The sequence below is a fragment of the Clarias gariepinus genome, chromosome 21, assembly GCF_024256425.1.
Source record: "Clarias gariepinus isolate MV-2021 ecotype Netherlands chromosome 21, CGAR_prim_01v2, whole genome shotgun sequence".
Lineage (NCBI taxonomy): Eukaryota > Metazoa > Chordata > Actinopteri > Siluriformes > Clariidae > Clarias > Clarias gariepinus.
This window is the reverse complement of record NC_071120.1, coordinates 2,338,956-2,365,834: the sequence shown is the minus strand read 5'-3', so window position 1 is coordinate 2,365,834 and position 26,879 is coordinate 2,338,956. Positions and strand designations below refer to the sequence as shown.

General features: G+C 39.4%; 1 protein-coding gene across 1 annotated transcript in view; it reads left to right on the top strand.

The window, feature by feature from the left end:
• The window catches only part of LOC128509711 (E3 ubiquitin-protein ligase rnf213-alpha-like), a 101,799-nt gene extending 75,345 nt beyond the window's left edge, over nt 1-26,454 (top strand). The window contains exons 47-64 of the mRNA XM_053481544.1: nt 4,390-4,491; nt 6,555-6,743; nt 7,043-7,136; nt 15,277-15,311; nt 15,406-15,500; nt 15,948-16,101; nt 17,254-17,425; nt 18,992-19,083; nt 19,326-19,568; nt 21,570-21,708; nt 22,670-22,744; nt 22,891-23,047; nt 23,486-23,684; nt 24,147-24,218; nt 24,511-24,708; nt 25,030-25,119; nt 25,362-25,531; nt 25,815-26,454. Of these exons, the coding sequence (XP_053337519.1) occupies nt 4,390-4,491; nt 6,555-6,743; nt 7,043-7,136; nt 15,277-15,311; nt 15,406-15,500; nt 15,948-16,101; nt 17,254-17,425; nt 18,992-19,083; nt 19,326-19,568; nt 21,570-21,708; nt 22,670-22,744; nt 22,891-23,047; nt 23,486-23,684; nt 24,147-24,218; nt 24,511-24,708; nt 25,030-25,119; nt 25,362-25,531; nt 25,815-25,977 (2,439 nt within the window). The 3' untranslated portion in view covers nt 25,978-26,454. The remainder of the gene's footprint in view (nt 1-4,389; nt 4,492-6,554; nt 6,744-7,042; nt 7,137-15,276; nt 15,312-15,405; nt 15,501-15,947; nt 16,102-17,253; nt 17,426-18,991; nt 19,084-19,325; nt 19,569-21,569; nt 21,709-22,669; nt 22,745-22,890; nt 23,048-23,485; nt 23,685-24,146; nt 24,219-24,510; nt 24,709-25,029; nt 25,120-25,361; nt 25,532-25,814) is intronic.
• The last annotated feature ends 425 nt before the right edge of the window (nt 26,455-26,879 follow it).

Genomic DNA, 26,879 nt, shown 5'->3' with positions numbered 1-26,879 from the left:
ACTATTTTGGGGTGGGGTTTCCATTCCCCGTGTGTCAGAGATTGACTGGACAGAACAACTGCTCCCACATTCATATGCCCTGGAATGTAAATTGCCCTGAGAGACAGGAACCAGAGACCAGGTGTTGTCCACCCGCACTAGGACATGGTAGCCTCTCAACTGCTGGAGGAAGTGCTTTAGGGCCAGAAATAGAGCCATCATTTCGAGGCAATTGATGTGCCGCGCGAAAAGATGGCCTCTCCAGCTCCCTTGGGCTGGACGGTCATCTAAGACCGCACCCCAGCCCATAAGAGGAAGCGTCTGTTGTTAGCATCTGACAAGACAAACTTAGAGTGGGACCTAAAGTCAGAAACCGGGGTCTGAACCACATAGGAAGGGTACGAAGCACCTGGCGCGTAACCTTCATTGGGGATTGGCCCTAGAGTGAAATCCCCTGGTTCTTAGCCACAACTAAAATGCTCTCATGTGCAGAAGGCCCAAAGGTGTCACCGTGGATACAGCTGCCATAAGAGCTAAGATCTATGAAAGTGATGGTCACTTTCTGGTCTAGCTTGATTTCCTTGAGGGTGTTGAGAATGGATTCGACACGAGCGGGAGACAGCTGTGCCTGCTTACGATCGAATCACATGTGACACCCAATATGTTGTCCTCTGAACAGTAAAGAGCACGCTTTTCATGGCGTTGGGTCTCAATCCTAAGAAACAAAGATAAGCTAGGATGACATGCTGATGTCAAAGCGCTAGCTACTGAAACTGGGCCAGCCAGTCATCTATGTAATTCAAATACGGATGCCCTGGAGTCGTAAGCGCCAGAACTATATCCATGCATTTCATATATGTGCGGGTGAGAGAGCTAGACCAAATGGAAGGACCCGATACTGGTAAGCTTTGCCCCCGAAAGCGACCTTAGGAACCTCCTGTGTTGTGGCAATATTTCTATATGAAGTAAGCGTCCTTCAATCGATTGTCCCAAATCAATCGCTTGATAGGATTTGAGAGCAATCACGTTGACAGTCAACATTTTGAAGCTGTATTTATTTATTTTAGATAGCGGAACAGCCCGCGAAAATCTAAAAATTGGACGTAGCCCCCCGTTCCTCTTGGGAACCAAGAAATACCAACTGTAGTAGCCTGACTCACTGTCTGGTAGGGGAACATGTTCCATGGCCCCATTCCCCAGCAACTTCTGTCAGCAGATGCGCACTTTCCGGTTTTACGGAAAAGGAGACCACGCCGTTGAAACACGGAGGGTGATGTGAGAACTGTATCCCGTAGTTTCTCTCTACAGTGCTTAGTACCCAAGGAGATATGCTTGGCAGTAGCTTCCACGCTGTTTCTCTGAAAGGGGCAAAAGTCTCGGTGGCTTGGTTAAGGGGGGGGGGGGGGCATGTTAGATGTTCGGCATCCTGAAACATAGCAGGAAAAACCGAAGCGCTAACACTTTATTGGAGACTGTTGTTGCCCGAAACACGTGGTGGCGGAGCAAAAACACCGACCCCCTGGGGTGCCAGGTGGAACACTTCATTCTCGAAAGGAATTTTGCGTGCCTCTCCCCATTGGGGGCCACCCCCATGGTCCTGGGCACATGAACCTCAGGACTTCTTTGTGAAGAAGACAATATGCCAGTCTGAGCTCTTTTGAGGCGGATTGCGAAGCGCAGCGCAACACACCCCAATCTTTAACGAGGGGGTGCCCGGCTCAAAAGCACTCTCCTTGTGTGTTTCACGCCTTGCAAGCGTCAGACCCGGTTGAGACTGGGTGGCCGACAGTCCCAACTCTTGGGCACAGCGGGGAAGGAATTTCCGAAGGCTTGTTCATATAACTTTGCCTCATGAACCTAGTGGCGAACGAGTTAACGACATTGCCAAACAGGCCGGAAGGCGAAATAGGGGCATCAAGGAGGAATGCGCAATCCTATGCTTGATGCCGCTGAGATTCAGCCATAAGTGTGGCCCGGCGTAATTCCAGAAAGCCCTATCTTGAAGAGCCCCGCCAGTACTCAAGTCTCTCAGCAGGTCAGCCTGGTAGACCTGCAAAACCGTCATGGTGTGCAATGGAGCACCAACCAGACCTGCTGCCTGAAAAGCTTTTTCCTCCAGGGAAGATAAAAGTCTACACAGCTTGAAAGGAAGTATTAGCTTTTCAGGGAGGATGATGTCCCAGGAGAGAGATAGCCTGGAAGCGTCTCTTCTATCTGGGTGTCATCATATAACCCTGCGCTTCCACCTCAACTATATTTAAACAAATAAATAAAGTAGATGGCAGGAAAACACATGATAGATACAGCTTACTCTATGAAAGGGTTAACTCATATGGAGATTGCTAAGAAAAAGGGAGAGAGCGTTGTTGAGGCTCCGCCCCCCGGCCACCCGACAGAACCTGCCGTCTAATGTTTTTTTTTTTTTTTTTTTTTTAAGTGCTTGGGTGCTATTTCCGAGAGAGAATGTTTATCCTTGCCCATTCACAAGAAGCGCAGCGCGCGCTTGCGAGCGGACAGAAGAATTTTCCGATCCGACGAGGAAGTGAGAGATTGGAGTTTTAAATCCGTCTCTCACAGCTCTGCTGGATACACGCGTTTTAAGCCCCAGAAATGCGCCGCGGCCCGGTGCTTCTCAAGGAATGCGGGGCGCGCGCGAGCACTTTATTCGAAATAGTAAAGTGTAGAGATCGCCCTCCGATATGTATTTATCAGACACGTAGGGATATCTCAATTAAAACTCTGCCATATCGGTGAGTTTAACACTTTCTTATTTTGTTGGTTTAAACACACACGCATACACAACAAGGTCAGTGAAGACAAAAGATCTGAGGAATGTTTCCGGTTCACTCCTATTTATAACCTGCAGGTGCGTCTCATCAGATGACGTCACCCGACCGAGGTTATATAAGGCAAAATTTGGCGTGTTTGATACACACATGCTGTGACCCTCATATTTAACTCAGGTGCTGTCCATTTCTTCTGATCATGCTTGAGATGGTTCTATACCTTCATTTAAGTCCAGCTGCGTTTGATTATACTATTGGACTTGATTAGGAAACCCACACACCTGTCTATATAAGACCTTACAGCTCACAATGCATGTCAGAGCAAATGAGAATCATGAGGTCAAGGAAACTGCCTGAAGAGCTCAGAGACAGAATTGTGGCAAGACACAGATCTTTTGTTGTAGAAAGTCAACCATCACTGCAGCCCTCCATCAGTTGGGGCTTTATGGCAGAGTGGCCTGATAGAAGCCTCGAATCAGTGCAAGGCACATGAAAGCCCGCATGGAGTTTGCTAAATACACCTGAAGGACTCCAAGATAGTGAGAAATAAGATTCTTTTTCAAGATAGAACATTTTGGTCTTAATTCTAAGTAGTATGTGTGGAGAAAACCAGGCACTGCTCATCATCTGTTCAATACAGTCTCAACAGTGAAGCATGGTGGTGGCAGCATCATGCTGTAAGGGTTGTTTTTCAGCTACAGGGACAGGATGACTGCTTGCAATCGAGGGAAAGATGAATGCGGCCAAGTATAGGGAAAACCTTTTCCAGAGTGCTCAGGATCTCAGACTGGGCCGAAGTCTGAGGTCCTTCCAACAAGACAATGACCCTAAGCACACACAAGAACACACAAGCACACACAAGAAATCTGTGACTGTTCTTGAATGGCTCAGCCAGAGCCTTGACTTAAATCGAATTGAGCATTTCTGGAGAGACCTAAAAAAATAGCTGTGCACCAACGTTTACCATCTAATCGGACAGAACTGGAGAGGATCTGCAAGGAGGAATGGCAGAGGATCCCCAAATCCAGGTGTGGAAAAACCCAAAAAGACGTATGGCTGTATTAGATCAAAAGGGCGCATCTACTAAATACTGAGCAAAGGGTCTGAATATTTATGCCCATGTAATATTTCAGTTTTTCTTTTTTAATAAATCTGCAAAAATGTCAATAATTCTGTGTTTTTCTGTCAATATGGGATGCTGTGTATACAGTAATTAGGGCAAAAAGAACTTAAATGATTTTAGCAAATTGTTGCAATATAACTAAGAGTGAAAAATTTAAGGGAGTCTGAATACTTTCCGTACCCACTGTGTATGTGTATGTGGGTATGTACTGTATGTATGTACAATATATATATATATATATATATATATATATATATATATATATATATATATATATATATATATATATACACACACACACACATACACTCCTGTTAAAAAGTTTGGGGTCACTTGCAAATTTCTTTGTTTTTGTTTGTGATTTATTTTCTACATTCTACTTTCTACATGGACGGTGCATAGGAAGACAACAGAATTCTGTAATGAATAAATATTAGGAAATGCCATGTTGTAATGCTAACACCAATCCCTTTACTTTGCATAATGTGTTTAATTTAACAGGAGTTTGATGACGGCAGTCCATGTTTCTATGTGTGTATGGCATTGGCTGCAGTTAGACAGGCCTCACACAACACAGCCTCAACCAACAATGAAGGATCTCTGGTGAGACTTTTTTTCATACAGTTATAAATTTATTTTATTTTAGCTATTTTGATGACAGACCAATGTAGACAGGTTTAACAGAAATTTCAAACAAGGTAAATAACATGTCAGTCAGAGGCCACTAAATTTATTTGTACTGTGGTGGATTAAGCAAAATCATCAAATATCAAACCACTGCTTATAAACTGATATAGTATTTATATTTAAGCATTTTGCAGACACTCTTATACAGAATGACTTACAAAAGCGCTTAAGTTTCAGTTATTGGATAGATCCTTACACTGGGATTAACTGAAGTAGTGAAGAAACAGATACCATACAGTGGTGTTCAAAATAATAGCAGTGTGTTGAAAAAAGTGAGTAAAGCTCCATATCCATATAATTTAAATCACATAAATGCATTGGACCCCATGCACGTTCTATTCTGAATCACAACCCCCTTTTAATCAGTTCAATTTAATTTTATTTGTATAGCGCTTTTAACAATTGGCATAGTCCCAAAGCAGCTTTACACAATCAAAAGAATAATTTAGGTTTGTATGGAATGTGAATGTGTATAAATCAGAACGATCAAATTGTCCCTCATGAGCAAGCCGAGGGCGACAGTGGCAAGGAAAAACTCCCTGAGATGGTAATAGGAAGAAACCTTGAGAGGAACCAGACTTAACAGGGAACCCATCCTCATCTGGGTGAAACAGAAAGCAGGAATTGGTCTGCATTTATACTGTGTGTTAGGTGGCAGCCAGTTCAGCTATAACAGTTGATGTTAATTGATGGTAATATGGAGTCCAGGTATTTATTGAAGGCTCAGGTAGGAAATTCCAGTCCTGAACTATCGAGCAACTGCAGCTAAGTCAAGTCCTCAGAGAAACAGCTGTCAATACCAATCGAGGCCAGAACCGTCTTCATGGTAGAGTGAAACCATCTCCAGACACCGGACGCATCCCAAAGAGACACACGGGGCATCCATGCGACGAGATCTTCAACCAGAAGCGGGGCACCAGGATGGGTCAGACAGGTCCGGAGGGCAGAGGGAGTCTGGATCACTGGCAGCTCAGGAATGACATGTGTACCTTAACAGAGAGGGGGAAGAGAGAGAGGGAGAGAAGGAAGAGAAAAAGGGGGAGAGAGAACAGGAGAGGGGAGAGCAGAAGAGGAGAGATAACAGTTAGGCATGGCCACCTTCTAAAGGTGTGCGAAGGGGCAGGGCCACGGAAATAGGCTGGTGAGAAATCTCCGCTAATGATCCCGGGCTTCTCCCCACATATATTCTGTTGGGATATTAGACTTACTAAAGTGGAGAGTGCAATGCACGCGCAAGAGCGCGAAAGAATGCAAGTGAATGGGGCAATGGATCAAGCCCCAGGGACTTCAAAGAGGCGAGTACTTTGATCTCTGCAACTAGGACAGCCGCAAGCTTACTGCCGGAGCTCCCATACTTCTCCTAAACTACCCCGGTTCTCCATTCCATGCACTGGCTTCCTGTAGCTGCTCACATCAAATTCAAAACACAGATGCTTGCCATACAGCTGTGTTTCTGGCAGTCTTTAAATGATAAATAAATAAATGAAAGCCAGCATCCAATTTAAAACCCTGATGTTTGCATACAAAGCTAAAAATGGCCAGCACCCACCTATCTCTCTGCTCTAATCACACCTCTCATTGCACTACATTTCCTCCGATCGTCCAGCACCACTCGCCTGGTTCCACCATCTCTCAGGGATCAAGAAAGACATTCATCCAGACTTTTTTCTGTTCTGGCACCTAGGTGGTGGAACGAACTTCCTCTGGATGTCTGCACAGCAGAGTCTTGACAATCCTTAAACAATGACTCAAGACATATCTGTTTTGTCAATACTTGGACTTATCCCCCCACCTCCACTCCCCCAAAAAAACCCTTCCAACATTGTTTGACTGATGGTACTTAGTTAGTAACCTGATAACCCAGTGTAAAGATCTATCCAATGACAGAAACTTAAAAGCACTTTTGTAAGTCACTCTGGATAAGAGCGTAGTGTAAATGTTGGGCAGATCTGATCAAATGGTTAACTTTGTAATTTTAGATCTCCAAGATGAAGATGAAATCAATCACAGACCCCAGCTGGGGACAGCTTGTTAAAATCTGTTTGTCCGAGATAAAGGATTGCAGTTTGTCTCAAATTGTTTTACACACTGCACTAGTAGCACAAGTATCTTCAGGACCAGAGATGAAACTGCTAAATGCTCTGTGCTTCAATCCAGGACAATGCAAGGTGGGTACAAAGCTAATGTCATGAATGGTCTGGTTTTATGGTTAATTAACTGCCAGTGGTAGGTCAAGGTCTGATGACAATTTTGTGTAAAAGCTTTTTCTTTTTGCAGCATGTAAATGTAATTTGTTAAAATAAACAAAGTAGCCACAATGTCTCAGTCACTGGTTGCTATTGCGACCTCCTGTTTGTGTTATTCTTACAATGTCACATTCATACAATATTAAGCTGATGTTGTTGAAGCTATGAAGACATCCATGTGCATTCATTTTCCCCTCAAACATACACTTATTTATGTACAGGGTTTCTTCATCCCAACCATGCCAAACCCAGTAAATGAAATAAAAGACTGGACTAAGGATGCGACGAAATCAGCAGAGAATGTGAAAATATGGGGTAAAGTTTTTGCATGCTTTCCTATTTCGTCTAAATACATTTTACTGACACTAGAATTACTCACCTCCCCTTTATCAATGTGTACAATTACCCTTGATATATTGAGACTCTGTCATGGTGATGGCAAAGCAGCCATGTTATGGCAAGGTGAGGAAATTGTAGTGGAAAAGATTGGACTAGGTATAGTAAGACAAAACAAAAAATCTTGTTCCTAAACTCTTGATTAGAGATCCACACTTGCTTTTTGATGTTGGAATCTAATGTCTGATGATCTTTTCTGCATGTGTTTTGCAAATTTAATGAAGGTCTATTAATTGTGCCTCAACAATTTATGTGAAAGCTCCTCCAGAAGTACAATGAAACTGGGTTTCTACTTTATCCTACGCGGTCTCTGTATGTGTGCAGTGAGAGTTGTAGTTACATGGTTGATGGATTCAAGATTTCAGTCCACCTTCCTTGCCCCTACAAGGGTTACAGATTTTCTACAGTATATATAGTACAACAGTGATGACTTGGTTGTTGATTAGTGAGAGATATTTCCCTTATGCAGAGTTTAGGTTAACTGTCAATATGCTACAGAAATTATTGTTCCAGTAGAAAGAAGCACACACTTATCAGCGTTAACATTCCAGCTTATTATTATTTAAACAAAATTTCCCTAAGTAGAAATAACAACAAAACCTTAGTTAGACCTTACAGCTGCATATCCCACCCCAAATTTCCCAATTAATTAATTAATTAAGTAATTAATAAAACCTAATAAATTCTGCTAAATAAAACCTACTGTAAATAAATCCCTGATGAATGAAACCTATATAAACCTTGCTGGCAAAAAAATAAAGAGAAAAATCTCATAATCATAATCATAAGCATAATCGGTATAAACAAATAAACTTTAATTGGCTCAGTAGAGGTGTTCCTCTTCTTTAGGAACTTATACACTGTTGCATCAGATAATGTGCATTTTTGCTTGCCTGTGTGACCAGTGGGCATGGTAACCATTCTACTATTTTAACTTTCACTCCAAGATCTAGATTTTACCTATTCCTCAAAAAGAGGAGTCAAAGGACTCAAAGTCAAAAGTCAAAGGACTCACAGGTAAGTATTGAATAAGAACAGAGATGCCTTATTTCCAGTCCACAATTAAAACTTTTATTTTAATTACAAAATAGTCTTTACATACAAAAAAAAGAAAATTAACAAAAATAATAATTTTCTACACAACAAACAATGGATTAGAGAAGTGAAACTCGAAAAATTAACCATTACATGCAAAGCAAGATAGTTCACGCCGTGATTTGTCATTATTGATATAATTATGGCTTACAGCTCCAAATCCACAATCTTAGAAAATTAGAATATTGTAAAAAAGGTTCAATATTCTAGGCTCAAAGTGTCCCACTCTAATTAGCTAATTAAGCCATAACACCTGCAAAGGGTTCATGAGCGTTTAAATGGTCTCTGTCTGGTTCAGTAGGAAGCACAATTATGGGAAAGACTGCTGACCTGACAGTTGTGCAGAAAACCATCATTGACATCCACCATAAGGAGAGAAATTCAATTCAAAACCCTGATGTTTGCATACAAAGCTAAAAATGGCCCAGCACCCACCTATCTCTCTGCTCTAATCACACCGCTCATTGCACCACATTTCCTCCGATCGTCCAGCACCACTCGCCTGGTTCCACCATCTCTCAGGGATCAAGAAAGACATTCATCCAGACTCTTTTCTGTTCTGGCACCTAGGTGGTGGAACGAACTTCCTCTGGATGTCTGCACAGCAGAGTCTTGACAATCCTTAAACAATGACTCAAGACATATCTGTTTTGTCAATACTTGGACTTATCCCCCCTCCCCCATAAAAAAATCTCCTTCCTAATTGTGTTTGACTAATGGCACTTAGTTAATAACTTAGTAACCCAGTGTAAGTAACCATCCAGTGACGAAAACGTCAAAGCACTTTTTGTAAGTCACTCTGGATAAGAGCGTCTGCCAAATGCCTAAATGGAAATCGAAATGGATATAGAAAGCCTCAAAAGATAATTGCAAAAGAAGTTGGATGTTCCCAAAGTGCTGTATCAAAGCACATAAATAGAAAGTTATGTGGAAGGGAAAAGTGTGGAAGAAAAAGGTGCACAAGCAGCAGCGATGACCGCAGCCTGGAGAGGATTGTCAGGAAAGTGTTGGGGTTTTTCATAAAGAGTGGACTGAGGCTGGAGTAAGTGCATCAAGAGCCCCCACACAGGCGGATCCTGGACATGGGCTTCAAATGTCATATTTCTCTTATCAAGCCGCTCCTGAACAACAAACGTCAGAAGCATCTATTCTGGGCTAAAGAAAAAAAGAACTGGTCTGTTGCTCAGTGGTCTAAAATCCTTTTTTCTGATGAGAGCAACTTTTGCATCTCATTTGGAAACAAAGGACCCAGAATCTGGAGGAAGAATGGAGAGGCACACACTGCAAGATGCTTGAAGTACAGTGTTAAGTTTCCACAGTCTTTGTTGATTTGGGGAGCCATGTCATCTGCTGGTGTTGGTCCACTGTGGTTCATTAAGTCCAGGATCAACGCAGCCGTCTACCAGAAGATTTTTCCTTCCACAGACGGGCTTTATGGGGATGCTGACTTAATTTTCCAGCAGTATTTGGCACCTGCCCACACTGCCAAAAGCACCAAAACCTGGTTCAATGACCGTGGCTATGTGCAAAAAGCAGTGGCTATGTGTCTCTTAATGTTAACCTTTATTTGTCAGAAGGGCGACGAAGGGGCGGAGAGATGGTTTCAGGTGCAGAGTTGCAGGTGTGGTCTCAAGGCCTTGAGCCTGAAGCTGTGAGATCCATCAGAGTTGTGATCAGAAGAATTTTCTAAGCGGGGCATGGTTGACAGAGTGGAAGCGTGATTTCAAAGCCATGAGATCCATCAGTGAACGTATCGTGCAAAAACGCGAAGCAGAACCGCAATCAACGAGAGCGAGAGATCAAAAGCCGTTACATCAGAGCAAAGCGACAAATCCAAATCGTGAGACGAGAAGCGGGGAAACAAGAAAAAAAAAAGCGGGATCGACAAAGTGAAAACCATGAAACAAAACGCGAGAATATTGAGGCGAAGATAACTTCACCTGGATTACTAAGAGTCTTCACAGACATATAGCTGCACACTTTGGGACAGACTCCCTGACAGGAATATGAAAGGACATCAAGGAATGTGGCAGATTACAGGAACCACCTATGAATCAACCTCAGATGCAGACAATAGAGACTCATCCCCAAAAATGTACACCTACGATCCACAAAGAAAAGGAGTGACAAACAAAGGAATTTGATTACATTCTCTGCTCCAAACAGACTACAGGGGAGCCTGTCTGGAGAAAAAAGGATGGTATGATAACAGAAGACACAAAGGAAAGTGGGTAAAGAACACTTCATACAGGAAACTCAGCCTGACTTAAGGCCTTAACTTTGCCATCGCAACCAAACATGTTCCTATTGTTGAAACAGAAATAGAATCCACCATCTACAATAACAATCTATAAGTGGCAAAAGCTGAACAACTGACTGAAAGTTTCTGCAGCATCGATCAATGGTCATCCATTGTCACCACACAGGAGAGATGGCAGAGATAAAACCATCATCCTACCTTCAGAAAAAGAATGATGCACTCTTGTCTTGACTACTGCAGATTATTACAACAAAAACACTGACCTTTTCACCATCGCTTGTACCCTGGAGAAGCCACTCAGTGCTTTTATGGACTTTCTAAAATTCACAAGGGAGGTGCCCCCTCAGACCAATAGCCAGTAGGATTGATGCAGTAACATACAAAATTGTTCAATTCAATTCAGTTTTATTTGTATAGAGCTTTTGATAATTGTCATTGTTACAAAGCAGCTTTACACAATCGAACAAATTATTTAAGATTGTATGAAATGTGAATGTGTATGAATCAAAATGGTCTTTGATCTTGCTTCAAAGATCAGGGAACTGAAATTGGATGCTGATCAAACCATGGTTTCCTTTGAGGTTACATCACTCTTCACCAGCATCCCATCACTGATGTCACAGCCTTTAGGTGGATCTTAGAAAAAGACAGCATCCTCAACACTAGAAGGGGGCCAAAAATTCTCAGAGTGATGCAATTTTGGTCCTACTTTGAGCAGTAGGAGTAAGAGCAATTTTTCAACATTCTTAAAATGGAACATCACTCTTCATCCACCAAAACTCATATACATATATATTCATTATACAGAGACTATTGTATGTATGTTCATACATCATATACATATATATTCATTATACAGAGACTATTCTATGTATTTCAGGTTAAAAATTTTTTTAATTTTGATGATTATGGCTTACAGCTGATGAAACCCCAAACTTAACAGAATATTACTTAAGACCAATAAATACATTTAAAAATGATTTTTAACACAGAAATGTTGGACTAATGAAAGGTATGAACATGTATAGCACTCTATACTTTGTCGGGGCTCGCTTTGCATGAATTACTGCAGCAATGCGGCGTGGCATGGAGGCGATCAGTCTGTGGCATTGCTGAGGTGTTATGAAACCCCAGGTTGCTCTGCAGCCTTTAGCTCTTCTGCATGTTGGGTATGGTGTCTCGCATCTTCCTCTTCACTATACTCCATAGATTCTCTATGGGGTTTAGGTTGGGCGAGTTTTCTGGCCAATCAAACACAGGGAAACCATGATAATTAAACCAGGTATTAGTACTTTTGGCAGTGTGGGCAGGTCCCAAGTCCTGCTGGAAAATGAAATCAGCATCTGCATAAAGTTGGTCAGCGGAGGAAAGCATGTTCTAAACAATAAGTGCTCTAAAACTTCCTAGTAGATGAATGTTCTGACCTTGGACCTGATAAAACACAGTGGACCAACACCAGCAGATGACAATTCTCCCCAAACCACCACTGACTGCAAACTTTACACTGGACGTTAAGCAACTTGGACTCTTTGCCTTTCCTCTTCTTCTAGACTCTGGGACCTTTTATTGTACAAATGAAATGCAAAATTTACTTTCTGAGAGTAAGTCCTCTTAAAAGAGGACTTTGGCCCACTGAGCAACAGTCCAGCCTTTTTTTTTGTCGCATTTCTGCAGTTATTCATCCAAAGTAAGCCCTGACCAGGTACCGAGTGCTGTACATGTTCATACTTTTCAGAAGTCCAACATTTTTGTGTTAAAAATCTTTTTTTATTATTGGTCTTAAGTCAAATTTTCTTAGAAACTGACTTTTGGATTTTCATTACCTGTAAGCCATATTATTTAAAATTAAAACAAATAAACACTTGAAAGATAACAGTCTGTGTATAATGAATGCATATAAGTTCCACATTTTGAATTGAATTACTGAAATAATGCAACTTTTTGATGATATTCTAATATATTAAGAGGCACCTGTATACTATTGTCACAGCGTGCACCTGTGATGGGCGTGTGCACAAATCTAATATTGCTTGACGCTCACTCCAAAGCTCACTAGCTAGGCGGCCTCCCCTTCTGCAGGTGTGCAAAGGGGCGGGGCAACAGAAATAGGCACTGGTGAGCAATCTCCAGTAATGGATCCCAGGCTTTTTTCCGGCACTATAAAACACAGCGGGGAGCGTAGCTCTGGGGATGCTGTTGGGATACTGGACTTTCCTAAGCATAGAGTGGGATGCGCTTGCTAAAAATGCGCAATGGAACAAGCCCCAGGGACAGAGGCGAGTGGAATGCGCCTTTGACCTTCAAGACAAGGACACCTTTAAACTCACTCCAGGGCTCCCGTGGCTCTTCAACACTCACTCGGAGCCGGATTCTCATGACCCTGCCGCGGAGAAGGACAAGGCCACAAGGAGGTACACGTCACGGCCCGTTCCCAGCCAGGGAAAGCCGCCAGGCCGCTGGACATCACAGAGGACTCCCGTCTGAGGCCGCGCCCACAGATAGAGCTGGGAGGGGCCGGTCCGACCATTCCCTGAGAGCAGAGCTAGCACGAGCGAACCCACGCTGCCAGTCTGCCCGCCGCCAATGCTCACCAGCCTGAACCACCACCAGTGAACACGGCATTGCATTAATACAGTTGACTTTTAAAAGTGTGGCATTATTTAACCTTGAGCTTGTGTAGTAATGTTATTGATTGCAGGCACCTAACTTTAGCTTATCATTAGCGTCTGTGCTCTTTGACATGTTAGCCACTCTTGAATTGGTGACACTAGCTTAACATTATAGTGCATTCTCTTTTACCTCACTAATTATAAAACCTAAGAGTGGTCACAATATCAGTAACTACAAGTAAATTTAATTCCTTTGCTGTGAATACAACTGCTTTGAACAAAGGTAATGAGCAAATAAATGTCAGCTGTGTGAAGTCACTTTAACTTAAGCAGGAACAACTGATGTATTAGTATAGTGCATCCTTCTGTCTTGTTCTTGTGATGATTTTTGCAATTGCACTAGTTATAAACAAATTACCTTTATTTTGATCCATGAAATTATCATTGTGAACAAAGTACAGTGGTTTGATCCATTAATTAGTCTGCTGCCCCAAAGTCAGTAAGTGGTGAGAGGACAAATGTATGGCTTACCTGAATACCTTATCGGAATGATCAATATGAACGTCTGGGGTGCTTGTGAAGTCCTCCATAAAATGCAATTGATCTGTTACTACTTATCCAACAAAGTGCATTGTGCCATGAAGTGATTGGACACACACACAAAAAAAACTAAACATAACTTTATTCTTCCAAAACTAGTCAAAGTTAAAACAGTGATTTGCATAAAACAATACATATTCTATTTTGCTTAAAGGTCAATAAAACTGTTGGAGCTCATGAAGAAACTGTAGGACGTCCACGTTTTACATACATTTAAAACAGCTCTTACTGCTTCACCAGAACCAAACTTCCACTCAGTCGCCAAATGTTCACTATTGTGCAGCAGCTTTACCGTCCTCCTTCGTAACCTGCGTCTATGGACATGAAGCACGCGTTTTCCAGCATGCGTATTTCTAAATACCAGCTGTGAAGAGAAATGGCAAAGACTCCAACAGTGTCCAAGAATTTTTTTTTTTCCTGTGCCACAGGTTTTCCAAAAAGGTAGTTACTAAATGAGCCTTTTACAGGGAACAAAAAGTATTTTAAACAACCTTCATCTTTGGTATTGGTAATCCAATATTTACACGTTGATGAATTTTAAGTCCAAACATCCATAATAGCCCAAAGCCACCCCTTCAGGAGGACATATATTTTACTGCCTGTTCGCGGCCCCTCCCACTAGTCAACTCCAGGAACCGGTAAGACAAAGAAACAGATATTAGCATACAAACATTGTTAGTCCAACTTATACCAAACATGAAATGTGCACCTTTTAGTGTTTTTTAAGCAGAATCAACAAGAAAAATAAAAGTATTTCAAAACAAAAGTCTGTTCTCTTTCAGTATAAGACTGTTGAAGTCTTTTCCTTTTTTTTTTCTCTTTTCCTTGGCTCCGCCCCCTCAACTCCTTACGCACCACCACAGGTGACAATGTGGAGGGAGACTCACAATATAATAACACCGCTACATTCCGTACATAAGACATTATTCAGTGAAAGAATTTTAAACTTAATGAACTCAATATAACTTCTGAATGCACTTTGCCTAAGCCACATTAACAGATAATTTTGTATCTCTTCCATAACCCTTAAAAATATACAGAAACAATAGAAATGCCTGATGCAAATCTGGTTGTTACACTGGATTTATGTCTCCTGCTGCATCTACAGTGGTGGCAAAGTAAAGTTTTTAATGCCACCTGGCACATGCAAACAGTCAAACTGTGTGGCAAAAAGGGGTATTAAGGGCAAGTCCAAAATACTTTCTTGCTGACTTGAGAATAGAAAAACTGCAAGGCTTGTAAATTCAGGTATTGCACACCAGGCATTACCTTGCAAAGTGGAAAAGTTCAAAGACTGTATATATAGGATTTGAGTGTGGAACAGCAGGGTGTAATTAATACTTGGGTAATTGTTCGTGTGGTGGTGAAGTGTTGTGCCAGGTTTGTTAGTTTGTGATGGCCTGTTGTTGGCACGACACTGCTGCTCATTTAACCCTTACTCACTGCTCTTCATAAATTCTTTTTGTAAATTATATTTTTAATACTTTCTCTCTAGTGTGTGGGTGTGGGGAACCTGTTTTGATTGGTAATGTAAGTATCCATTTCATCAAATAATGCTTTTGATTTTGCTCATGTTCAAGCTATACAGTACTAACACTATAAAATGTGTATGTGTTTAACCCAGTGTGGTAGACCAAATGAAAAATCAAAGTGTGCAAGCTGTGGCAATGAAGTTGGTGGTGAAGGATACGTCCCAGTAGAAGGTTTTACAGAGTTTAAGTAAGTGTTTGTGCGACTGTATGAATAAAAAAACTTTGTTAAACTTAATACCAAACTGTGCACAGTATACCATATTTTCACTTATTGTCTAAGTAATTTTTTTACTCAAGTTCTGATTATGGGAGTTTACATTAATATGATGTAAAACATTGGATTTAGATCTTTGAACTTAGATTTAGACTTGACAAGGCCCTGTTTACAGTATATTTATCATATTTTGCACATATTCTCAGTAATACCTTTTTCATTATTATTTTCATTAGTCTGATATCTGTACATTTAACCCCTTGCATGTTTTAAATGATTTGTGGAAGCAGTCTACAGGTGTTTGACACTACTTTTAAAATGTTGAGATAATGACAAAGACAGAAAATACACTGCTATGGTTTAGGTGATTTTAATAATAGTGTCATAGGTTAGTTACAAGTTCTTGTTTGTTTAAATAAGTGATGCACAGGGTAGCGGAAGAGGTCACAACCTTGGTGACCCCAACAATCGCAAGGAGCAGGATGGAAAGAGGAGTCTTTATGGTGCTAACCTTCACATGGTGCGAGCTTTAATCCACTCCTCTATGCTCTGGGGTACCAGTGAACACACTGAGGTATGTTAAGTTTTTTTTTGCTGAACTTTTAATTTTCAATGTGTGTGTGTGTGTGTGTGTGTGTGTGTGTGTGTGTGTGTGTGTGTGTGTTTCAAATGCTATATTTAAAAGTGTTCATACAGTATAGCTACTTCTAGGTCAGCAGTCACAACAGCACAAACTGTAGCATTATGATTATTATAATTATAAGGAAATAATAAGGTAGCTTTCAGGTAATCACAGTGAGGGATTATTAAACATACTACACAAACTTTTCTACTTTTGTTGGTATTAAATGACAAAATGGAGCATAAATATATCTTTATAAATGTGCCATTGCTTACTTCTTGCTTCTTTTTTTTTTTGAAACGATAAAATTTATTTGAATACAATAGGATTCTAAGTATTTTAGAATTACACAGTTTTCATATTATTTTTTATTAATTTGAAATAAAAAAAAAACAATATATAATTGAAGTATAGACTTTCAGATTTAATTCAATGGGTTTAACAAAAATATTGTAATAACCGTTTTGAAATTACAGTAATTTGTAAAAAGCTCCACAAAGTGGACAACCAAAGTAATAGTAAATATTAAAAGTAGGTGTAATACTTAGATCCGAATAAATTGCACTTGATGACATCTGGAGCGAATGAACGTCATCAACTGCTGAGTTTCCTCCCTTAAGATGCTTTGCCAGGCCTTTAATGCAGCTGCCTTTAGCTGCTGATTGTTTTTGAGTCTTTCAGTCTTCAGTAAGTGAAAAGCAGCTCTATTGGGTTGAGGTCAGGTAACTGATTCGGCCCTTCAAGAACATTTTTGCTCATTGCCTTGTATTTCCTTATGCATTTTGGGTCGTTATCCGAGTGTATTGTGAAACACTATCATTGATATCAGTTTTGCAGCATTTGACTAAATCTAAGCAGAAAATAGAGCTTTATAAATTTCACAGCTTCCATAGGCAGTCATGTACTTCTGAATTCTATATGTACATTATGCCCTCAGCGAGTTCAGGAGTATTTTCCTATACTTTCAGATTTTTAAACCTATTTTTTTCAGTTGGATCATTTTGACCTGATCCAAATGTAATATTTAAAGTAGTTACCAGGTGATTAATAGTTACCACCATGTAGTGTACTGAGTTAACTTTAACATGTTTGTGTGGTGTTCAGGAGGTGCAGAATCTCATTGTGATGCCACAAGGAGCACATGATGTCAGGAAGTATCTCCTTGAACATCTTCGGAAGGACATCGAACTACTTGCCAAAGCTTTAGGAAAGAGTGAGCAAGATGCTGAGATGACTGTCCACTTATTTCTGAAGCTCTTGTTGGAAAGTTCCTCTGGTAATATTTTCAAATGTAACTGTTTTTCATGAATCTGATAATGTAAATAATTGTTACATCAGTGCCAGTTAGGAAATATATTGACTGATACACAGCAGGAGCACTTTAGTTATAATAGTAGATTTAGTAACTAGTATTTCAGAAGTATCTGTAACTAGTAGGGATATAATAAAATGCAAAAGCCAAGGTTTGGCTTGTACCATCATTTTCAAGTCATAGTCCAGTACGTACCTCAGTTTAGGTCACAGTACATTTTTGTTACAGAGAAGTAAAAAAAAAATTTGAAATATCCTTTCATTTAACATATAACCTTGTTCAAACTTGTAAACAGTGCCAAACTGGTCATCATTTCCTTAATGTATAAGAATTGCACATAACGGCATTAATCCATTGTCTAATCCTCTCCAAGGCTGGTCACAAATCATTCACAGCTCCATGGACTATGTTCCCCTGCTTTAGGGTGGGGCAAGATGGCACCAGTGTGTTTGTCAACTTGCCGTCAGTTCCTGCCTATTTGTTTGATGTTTTGATGCTCATTTATCTTGTGCTGGTGTTTTTTTTCACTGCTTCAATGACTATACAGTACTTAGATGTGTAATCGTCAGATACTGATGCATGTAAGAGCCTCTTTGGAGACTCAGTCCAGTAGCTGTCCGGTTCCTTATATCAGATGTCACCCTACATCATCAAGCCATTAGCAAGTGTCTTTATCAGCAACCTTGTTGCACTCCACACTGAAGGAGATCGTATAGGGAGGGGGAAACTGTGGTGGCAGTTTCATCAACTGAAGTTCAGTAGAGGAGCAAGTTTTTTTTTTTTTTATGCTGACTAGGACCTGCAAGTTTTCCACTCACTCAATAGGTTGATATATAAAAAAAAGTACTTTTATAAAAGAATATGTATAATAAAAAAAAATACTGTCATTGTGCTAACTCTTAAACACTGAACATGTGCTAATTTTGTTGCTAAGCTATGGCTCCATCATGGAAGTTTTAAATTGCAGTTCCACACTCAATAGAAGAGAAGCCACACTGTCTATTTATTATCGTTTAGATTGACTGTCAATCAGAGCATAACACAGTTACGCACGTAATGTTTAAACTAGACTATATTCACTTTACGTAAACCAAACTGAGTGTCCTGTACCTAATGGTATGGCACAAATGCACACACTGTTACGCCAGTAAAAAAAAAACTTGGATTCACAACCAGAAACTAAATTATATTTTTCTGGAGTAGAAGCACATCTCAGAATCTTTAAAAGCATATAGACCGCTGTCTTTATACATAAACATTTAGAAAAGGAAACAGCTTTTTTTGCCATGTGTCCTATAATAACATTCGTATATCCAAATCTGTTAATTTATTATTTTGTAAAAAAAATATATTATTATTAATAATAATAATAATAATAATAATTAATAAAACACTGACATGAATGATTATCATGGGACTAAAATCTTAAATATACAGTATATCTTCATGTAAGATCATTTAATCCAAGTATTTTTAATTCTATTAAATAAAAAAGGCAAAAATGATAAACTCTGTGTTGTTCTCTTGCAGAGCCAAACATTCAGATCCAGATAACAGACAGTGAGGAAAAACGGGAGGAATGGGAGAAGAACATTTACCAAAGACTTCAGGTCTTCTTTCAGGTAAAATTTTCACTTTTTAATACAGATTTGTGAGGAATTTACTTTCTATATGTATGGAGGCAGATCGGTCTCAGACAAAAGACAATCTTTTGTGTGAATTATTTATGAGACCGATCTGCCTCCATAAATGTGTGCCTCAACCTGCTTGAAAGATTTTATTTATAAGCTCTTTATGATAAACAGTATGAGTTCAATTTTATAATATTTGTATTTTAATCTTTTTTTTTTCTTTGTTTTTGAAGACTTTTGAGGCACAGTTATTGGAGGTACAGAGTAATATTCTAAAATTAAGTGGCATGGATACTTTGGCACAATTGATCTACAGTAAGGAGCCAGCGCTGGAGGACCTGCCCACCTCCGGAGTGTTCAACCTTCCACTGATGTGGAGCTTCGAGCAGAGGATGACCATCCAGCGCTTCAGTCACCTGATTGAGCAGAAAGATGAAAGGAGAAATGTTCCTCTTCTCTCAGAACTCCTGAAAAGTGTATGAGTCTTATGATGTAGTGATTGTAATTCATTTACATATCATTTATACCGTGCTAAATGAGTAGACTTAATGTCACAATTTTATTTATGAAGAACATTTAAAGGGGTCATACAGGCCTACATGCACTTTTTTAATCTGTTTGGACTGAACTGTGTGTTAGGAGAGTGCGTACACAACCACTCTACGATGATAAAGAGCCGCCCAGTGTTTTTCTTTTCATTTATTACAATAACATGCCCCTTCTGAAATCAGGCCAATCGCAAATGCCTGTCACTGTGACGCCACACCACAAGAGGTCGTTCCTACACTAGTTGATTGACACTGGTGTTTTAGCAAAGACCCGCCCCGAGTGAGAAGAAGCTGTCGGCCATTGTTTTTCGCCGCTGGAGCAAAATGGCGCCTAAGCGAGTGTTGTGTACAGTTGTTGGGTGTAATAGCGAACACAGCAGTTGTCATTCACTACCTAGGGTTAGTGACCTAGGGTACCTACCTAGGGTTAGGTATCTGAGCCACTGAGGACGCAGTGGCTGAATTTAGTTTTTAAAGCTAACGTCCCCGCCGATTTACCTAAATGCGTTCATGTTTGCGATAATCATTTTTCACCAGACTGCTTTATAAACGCGGGTCAATATAAAGCAGGTTTTACTAAGAAGCTGCTCCTAAAAATGGATCTGTACTAACGCTTCGTGTTCCTGCTTCATCTTCACCAGGCTCAGTGAGTGTAATTTATTTTACTATGACTCTTTGCAGATCGCCTTTTCTAATAATCACGATGAATGCGGAGTGTAAGTTAACTTATACTCTCATAGAACATGGTTATGGCTTCTTCTCTATGTACATCCGTCTCTATATAATCCCTAATCGCCCGTTTATAATAAACAATGCATTGAGGTGATTGTCTAGTTGCAAACTGTGTACGTAGTCGGAAAACTATATTATGCTTACCTTTGTCACGTTAGATGGTTTATAACGATGTCTGTCGAAGATTAAGAAGTCATGTAAACACATCAGTAAACACATCGCGTCCGTATCTCTCTCAGTAAGTTTCTCCGCTTTTGTTGTTGTTGCTCGCGGCAGTGCAACAGCCTGTTAATTCATGCCCATGCAGTGATGAGAAAGACAAATCGAGTCGATGCATGTCCATTCTTTTAATTTCTGCGTTGTCAGGCGATATTACAAACTTCCGCGTAGGTTCCGTACTTAAATCAAACCAAAATCGACTGAAGAAAACAGACTCAGGCTCTATATTACAGCGTTTTCCAGTTTGGACTGCATTACCCACAAAGCACTGCGTTGTGGGCAATGCTTTGTGGGTAATGCAGTCCAAAGCATTGCCCGCACTGGACTACACTTCCGTGGCTATACCCCACGTGTGTTGTGAAGACACGCCCCACAGAACTGGGGGGGGCGGGCTCAGCAGAGGTCATGAGCATTTAAATTAGCATGTACTGAAACAGGTTGCTGAGAACAGAGCTAGTTTTTACCAGGTAAAAGTAGTGTTTTTTTCACACAATAATTTTGAATTTTTAATTAAGGTATAATACAAACTTTTCATTAGGACCCTAAAGATCATATTAACATTTAATGAAAAATATGATGTGTAGGACCTTTAAACCAACAGAAGTACTATACATACAACAGAAAAGAGAGTAGAGTATTGGTGAATTGTTTTTATTAATAAATTAATGAATAAATAAGTGAATGGATGAATGAATGAATCATCAATGACCTCAAAAATGAATGAATCAATCAAAATTTCCTGGTGTGACTGTTGGCTTTCATTTAGTTAGGAGTCAGGAAAATCAGCGGGTCTTTAATAGACATTACATGAGTGATCAGCTGATGCAGCTGTGGCTCATGATTGATTGTAATAAAAACCTGCAGTCGCTCACCCCCTTTGCAGGAAAACTGACCACCACACATCATTTGTTTGTGATAAAACAAATAAATGCATTGGATAGATTCATTATTATTTGTTTGTTTTTTGTTTGTTTTCAGCATGTTCACATTCAACATCTCCGATATCTCCCACAAGTGCTGAGCCTCCAGCAGAAACTGATGTATTACTTTGAGAACCTGGATCTGCAGTGTTACAGTAAAGTGCCCATAAACACCTTCATGAAGGAACATGTGGCAGGTGAGGTGTATAGAACAGCCACATATGCAAATAAATATGGATTGTCATCTTGGATTTTATGCAAACTGCTCTACATACAGTATTTGCTTCCAGATAAAGAAATATAAAAACACTGCTTTTTTTTTTACTCATTAAGTTTAGCCAAAGAGGCCATTGAAGTGAGACATAACATTTTTTATATTTCTGTCAGGGGTTTCAAAGCGCCATGAGTGAATGGGTCCAGTAGTAGGAGATTGATGTATGAGGAGCATGTGTCTTTACCTTTAGCCATTTGGGCACTTGCATTATTGAAAAATCTGGTGAAAGAATTTCTAAGCGTGAATCTTAATTTGTACAGCTGAGCTGTAGTTGAAGGTGTGGAGATAAATGCTTGGGGCCGTGGTTTCAGTCAGTGCTGTGTTAGATCCGGATCACAGAGTTGTGGTTGAGGAAGCAGAAGCAAGAGTTTGGAGCTGTGATTTCAGTTTATGCTGAAACAAATCCAAGTCACGATGCTGAGTCGTTGTCAAGAAAGCAAGAGCGAGAGTTCAAAGCTGTGATTCCAGTTAGTGCAGCAATAAGTCCAAATCATAAGACAAAAGGTGTAAATGTGAGACAAAAGGTAACCTGAAACACGAACGCAATTAAGGAAGAATGCAAGAGAATTGGGCTAGAGAGCACGCAATAATCGGGCAATGAGGTGAACCCTGAGCTTTTTATATACCTGTGGTAATCATCTTTCAATGAGGAGCCGGTGTGCGGGAAGAGTGGTCTGGAAGGAGGGAAAAAAGAAACAGGAGGTGGCAGTGTGCCAGTGGCAGTGCTCAAATGAGAATTGCTAGAAGTTATTTATTTATTTTATTTATTAGCAAACTTTGAAATCCCGTACCTCTGCTGTTGTAGTAAGCTGTTAAAGCTGTATGCACTGTAAGCTGATGAAGATGATGTCGTGAACCTTTTTATAAACATCTATCTCTTTTAGATAACGAGCAACTGGTGTTCATTAAAAGTGCTGACATTGTGAAGTCATTATGGAAACATTTAAAGTCAATTAATTGTAAGTTGTTTTTATTCTTCTTTTCAATATTGTAAAAGTGAAGCAAAATAGAACAAAACTTCATACACCTGTAAAGATAAATTTAGCAGTTAGATAGAAAAATTACATGAGGATGTGTTGCAGTATCATAAGCATTTGTTGTTTAGACTTACAGATACCAGCTGAGGTGAAAGATAAACATGAGGATGACTTAAAGATACTGGACCTCCTTCCAACGGAATGCTCGGTCACTCGGATTATAACAAAGTACCTCGTCCAGATGCAGAACAACTTCATACAGATGACCAACCCTAATGCAGACAGGTATACTATAACACCTGGAGTGTAACTGAGACTGGGAGTGCGTAACAGCAATGGAGGTTCATTTTCAGACATTCTGTACTATTTAATAGTACAGCAGTATTAATATGCTCTGATTGACAGTCGATTTTCAGAGCTGTACTATTTAATAAACCTTGACTGACAGTAAGGACTTTTTGTGCAATTTGTATGTACAGTATTTAAACTGTACACTAAAACCCTCTTGTTCTTCCCGGGCATGGTGGGTTCCCTCCAGGGCATACAGATTCGCCTTGTCCAGGTTTCCCCTGCCTGGAATAGCCTCTAAACATGATAGATAGATAGATAGATAGATAGATAGATAGATAGATAGATAGATAGATAGATTGATTGATTGATTGAGGCCTATTGTTACATGACTTTGTTTTCTTATTACTATCTTCTATACTTTCTGTGTTTAAGAGAAATAACCGTCAATGAGCTGAAGCCTTCCCATGTCATCACCTGTGTTCCTGAGCAAGACTTCCTCACTATTGCCATTTCAAACATCGACCATGTGGTGTATCAGGACGGGAAACAGAGCACCAACTATAATTTTAAAACTGTGGAGAGCCAGATAATAGATCGATTCTTCGCAGAGAAACCAAAGATCAAAGTCACTGTAAGCTGTTTTCAGACTTTAGAAAATAATACACAATGCTGTGAAAAATTCAACTATCCTGCAATAAAGTTGCTTCTTTGCCAGAATATAAACCATCATACAGTGTCACCACCATCATACCCTAAAAAAGAAATACTGTAGCATAGAAGCACACAGTTAATAGTTGATTAATTTAACATTTATTTAAGGAGTCTCCAAAGTTTTTATAGCTGTGTTGTTAATGTTGTAATATTTGGCAAATATGTGTGGTTTTTTATTAAAACCACACATATTTGCCAAATATTACAACAGAGTAAAAGATTTAGTGATGTTCTGTTTTAGGCAAATTATTTATTTTTAATCACTTGATCATGATTAAAAATGTTGAAAAGTGCTTAATTATACAAAGTTTATTGTCTACACCAAATTATCTCAATGAAGGATGTTTTATATTTAAAAGAATCTTATTTTCTCCTTTTATAGACAGTCCCGTTATTTGAATATAACACAGGAACAACGCTGCGTGCCTTTTTCAGCAAAGTGCAGGACAAGTTGGTATGAACTGATCATTACTCTGCATTAATGTTTCATTATTATACTGTAATCAGCAGAGAACTCCATGACATTCAGTCCACTTGTTTCCTTTACAGCTGTACTGTTTCTTCTTTACACAGTAATGTAAAAACATTGAAAATTGTAGCACTGAAAATAAAATGAGGTTTTACAAAGACATTTATTACCAATAAAAGTGCTTAGCAGTCATTTCTAAACATTACAAATTATTGTACAAATAGATATGTTGACATCTGACAAAAAACATGACTTTTTATGTTTTTTCCCCCACCAGGAGCCCTTGAACACCAATGACAGGAACTGCATAATGAATGATTTCCGGTTTTTGAATGAGATTTCCGCAGCGCTCTCCACTCTCCGCATTGTTATTGGATTTCTGAAGCTGTCGTTTCCTTCACCTGAGCTGAAGCTTGTGATGTACCTGAAGAAAGACCTGAAACTGGAAGACCGAGCACACACACTCAACTTACAGGTGCATCCACTTTTTCTACATAGTTCTAACTGCTACTTTCTGTTATTCCATACAACAGGACTCTATTCCTACTTTTCCTTTTAGAGACAATACTTGTTTTAACTCTGTAAGAAAAAAATGCATTATTCTTTTAGTCGAATAACATTGTTAGAATGGAGATCAACATACAGAAAAAGTCAAACGTTTACAAGCCTTGATGTTGAGGGTAAAAAGATTATTGTATTATGATGTTTTATGTATTGTTGTATTATATTGTTTTCCGTATAAAAGTGTATAAATATATAATTGTGTATTTTAATAACATTTTCACTTTTGTTTTAGGTGCTGAGATCCAGCCAGGTGAAGCACATTCAGTCCCTGTGGGAGGCGTTATCACTGAGACAGTCATCACTGCTCATTGAGATGAATCAGGTACAATTAAGCTTTAACTTCCTCTCATTCTACTTTAGGTCGCTTTCCATAAAGGCTGCATTTTAAATCATTTTGAGCAATGTATAAACTTTAATAAAGGCATTATATAAGTGTATAAGATGGTTATAAAACAGGTATTAATTAGTAATGCAATATTTTGAGTACAGTTATAAGTGCTAATGAAAACAACAGTTATGGAACCAAATTTTTCAGAACTTATATGTGTAACTTCTTTGTTTTAGAATCCCTTCATCATGATCGAGGACCAACAGTTTCATGAGATGTTCACAAAAAATCAGGAGGAAGAAAATATGAAGATTCTGGCAGACATCACTGAATTGGATATTCTTATCACTGAGCTTCACTACGTCATTCTAAACATGAAGCTCAAAGAAGTCCAACCAAAATGGACGTGAGTTTTTTATTCATTAAATATGTTACACCACACAGGTAGTTTTTTGCTACATGTCTATTCTATTACTAGTCTATTACTAGATTTGCCAGATCATTAGGTAATAGATACTGTAGGTGTGCTCTGTTTCAGGAAGCTCTCATGAACACAAAATAATAAATGATTTAAATTGAAATTAATGAATTGTTGATGTTGGCTGAGTTGCTGAGCCAGTATGTCAGAAAGTCAGCAAGCATGAGCTTATTAATAATGTTACTATCCAATATGTCTATCTCGTGCACAGAATTATGGAAACCTTTGACGCCTTCTGTGATTGTGATGAGATCAACAAGAAGGCTATCGAGTGTCTGAAGGTTCTTCCAGAGATGAAGATGAAATACGGCATCGCTCTGTGGAAACTAGCAGTGCAGATCAAGAAAGGGATAAAAAACACCAAATCTGTGTGAAGTGAATCTGCAGCATGCATCCATGAATATTGCCAAGTTTTATTTACTTTCTTTAACATTTATCATAATCAGAGTTTCCTATCTTAGCTTCTATCTCACACTGAATCTCATTTAGACAACATATTCATGTCAAAGCATTTAGACTAGAACACAAGTGAACTAACGGGGTTTAAAACACAGTTAAAATGAATAAGAATGGTATTAGGTGATGGGAAAAACAAAACATGCATAAACTGCCTTGTAATGCTTCTTTTAAAACCTTTCATCATTTTCTTCTTAGCTACTTAACTTGAGTTTGTAAGAGGGTTTTCTCTTTGAGGGTAATCATGATGTTTTCCAGATGTTATTAGTAATAATCAGTGAGGATTGAAGTCATATACGATTTTGGAAATTTGGGATTTTTGTTTTTTTTCTGTTCTGAATGTGTTTCTTCGGGCTTCTGTAGTTACTAAGCAAATAAAAATGATAAGCATCCAATTCCAATGTGTGTGTGTGTGTGTGGTTTGTCTGTCTGTCTAAATGTAGGAAAGGTAGCACAGAAGTCTCCTTATCTGTAGAAGACAGACAGGGAGGATTGAGGAGAGACAGGAGAGTCAGTGCTTATCAGAGAGAGCAGCAGTCTCACTCCAGGCCCTCAGAGGAATGAACCCGGACAAAACTATTCCCAAGGGACATCACACTCCCCTCTTTCTCTTTTCCTCCATTTTTCTTTGTCTCTGTCCGTCTCTTTCTTCCAGTTGTGTCTTATTTTCAACCTTTAGTCTCATGTGTTTTTGTGTTTAACTTAACTCTCTCTCTCTCTCTCTCTCTCTCTCTCTCTCGGCTTCTATCCAGTTTCTATAAATGATACACACCACCGATCTATTGAGTGTGTGTTTACTTTTCTCCACTTACTGTATCTG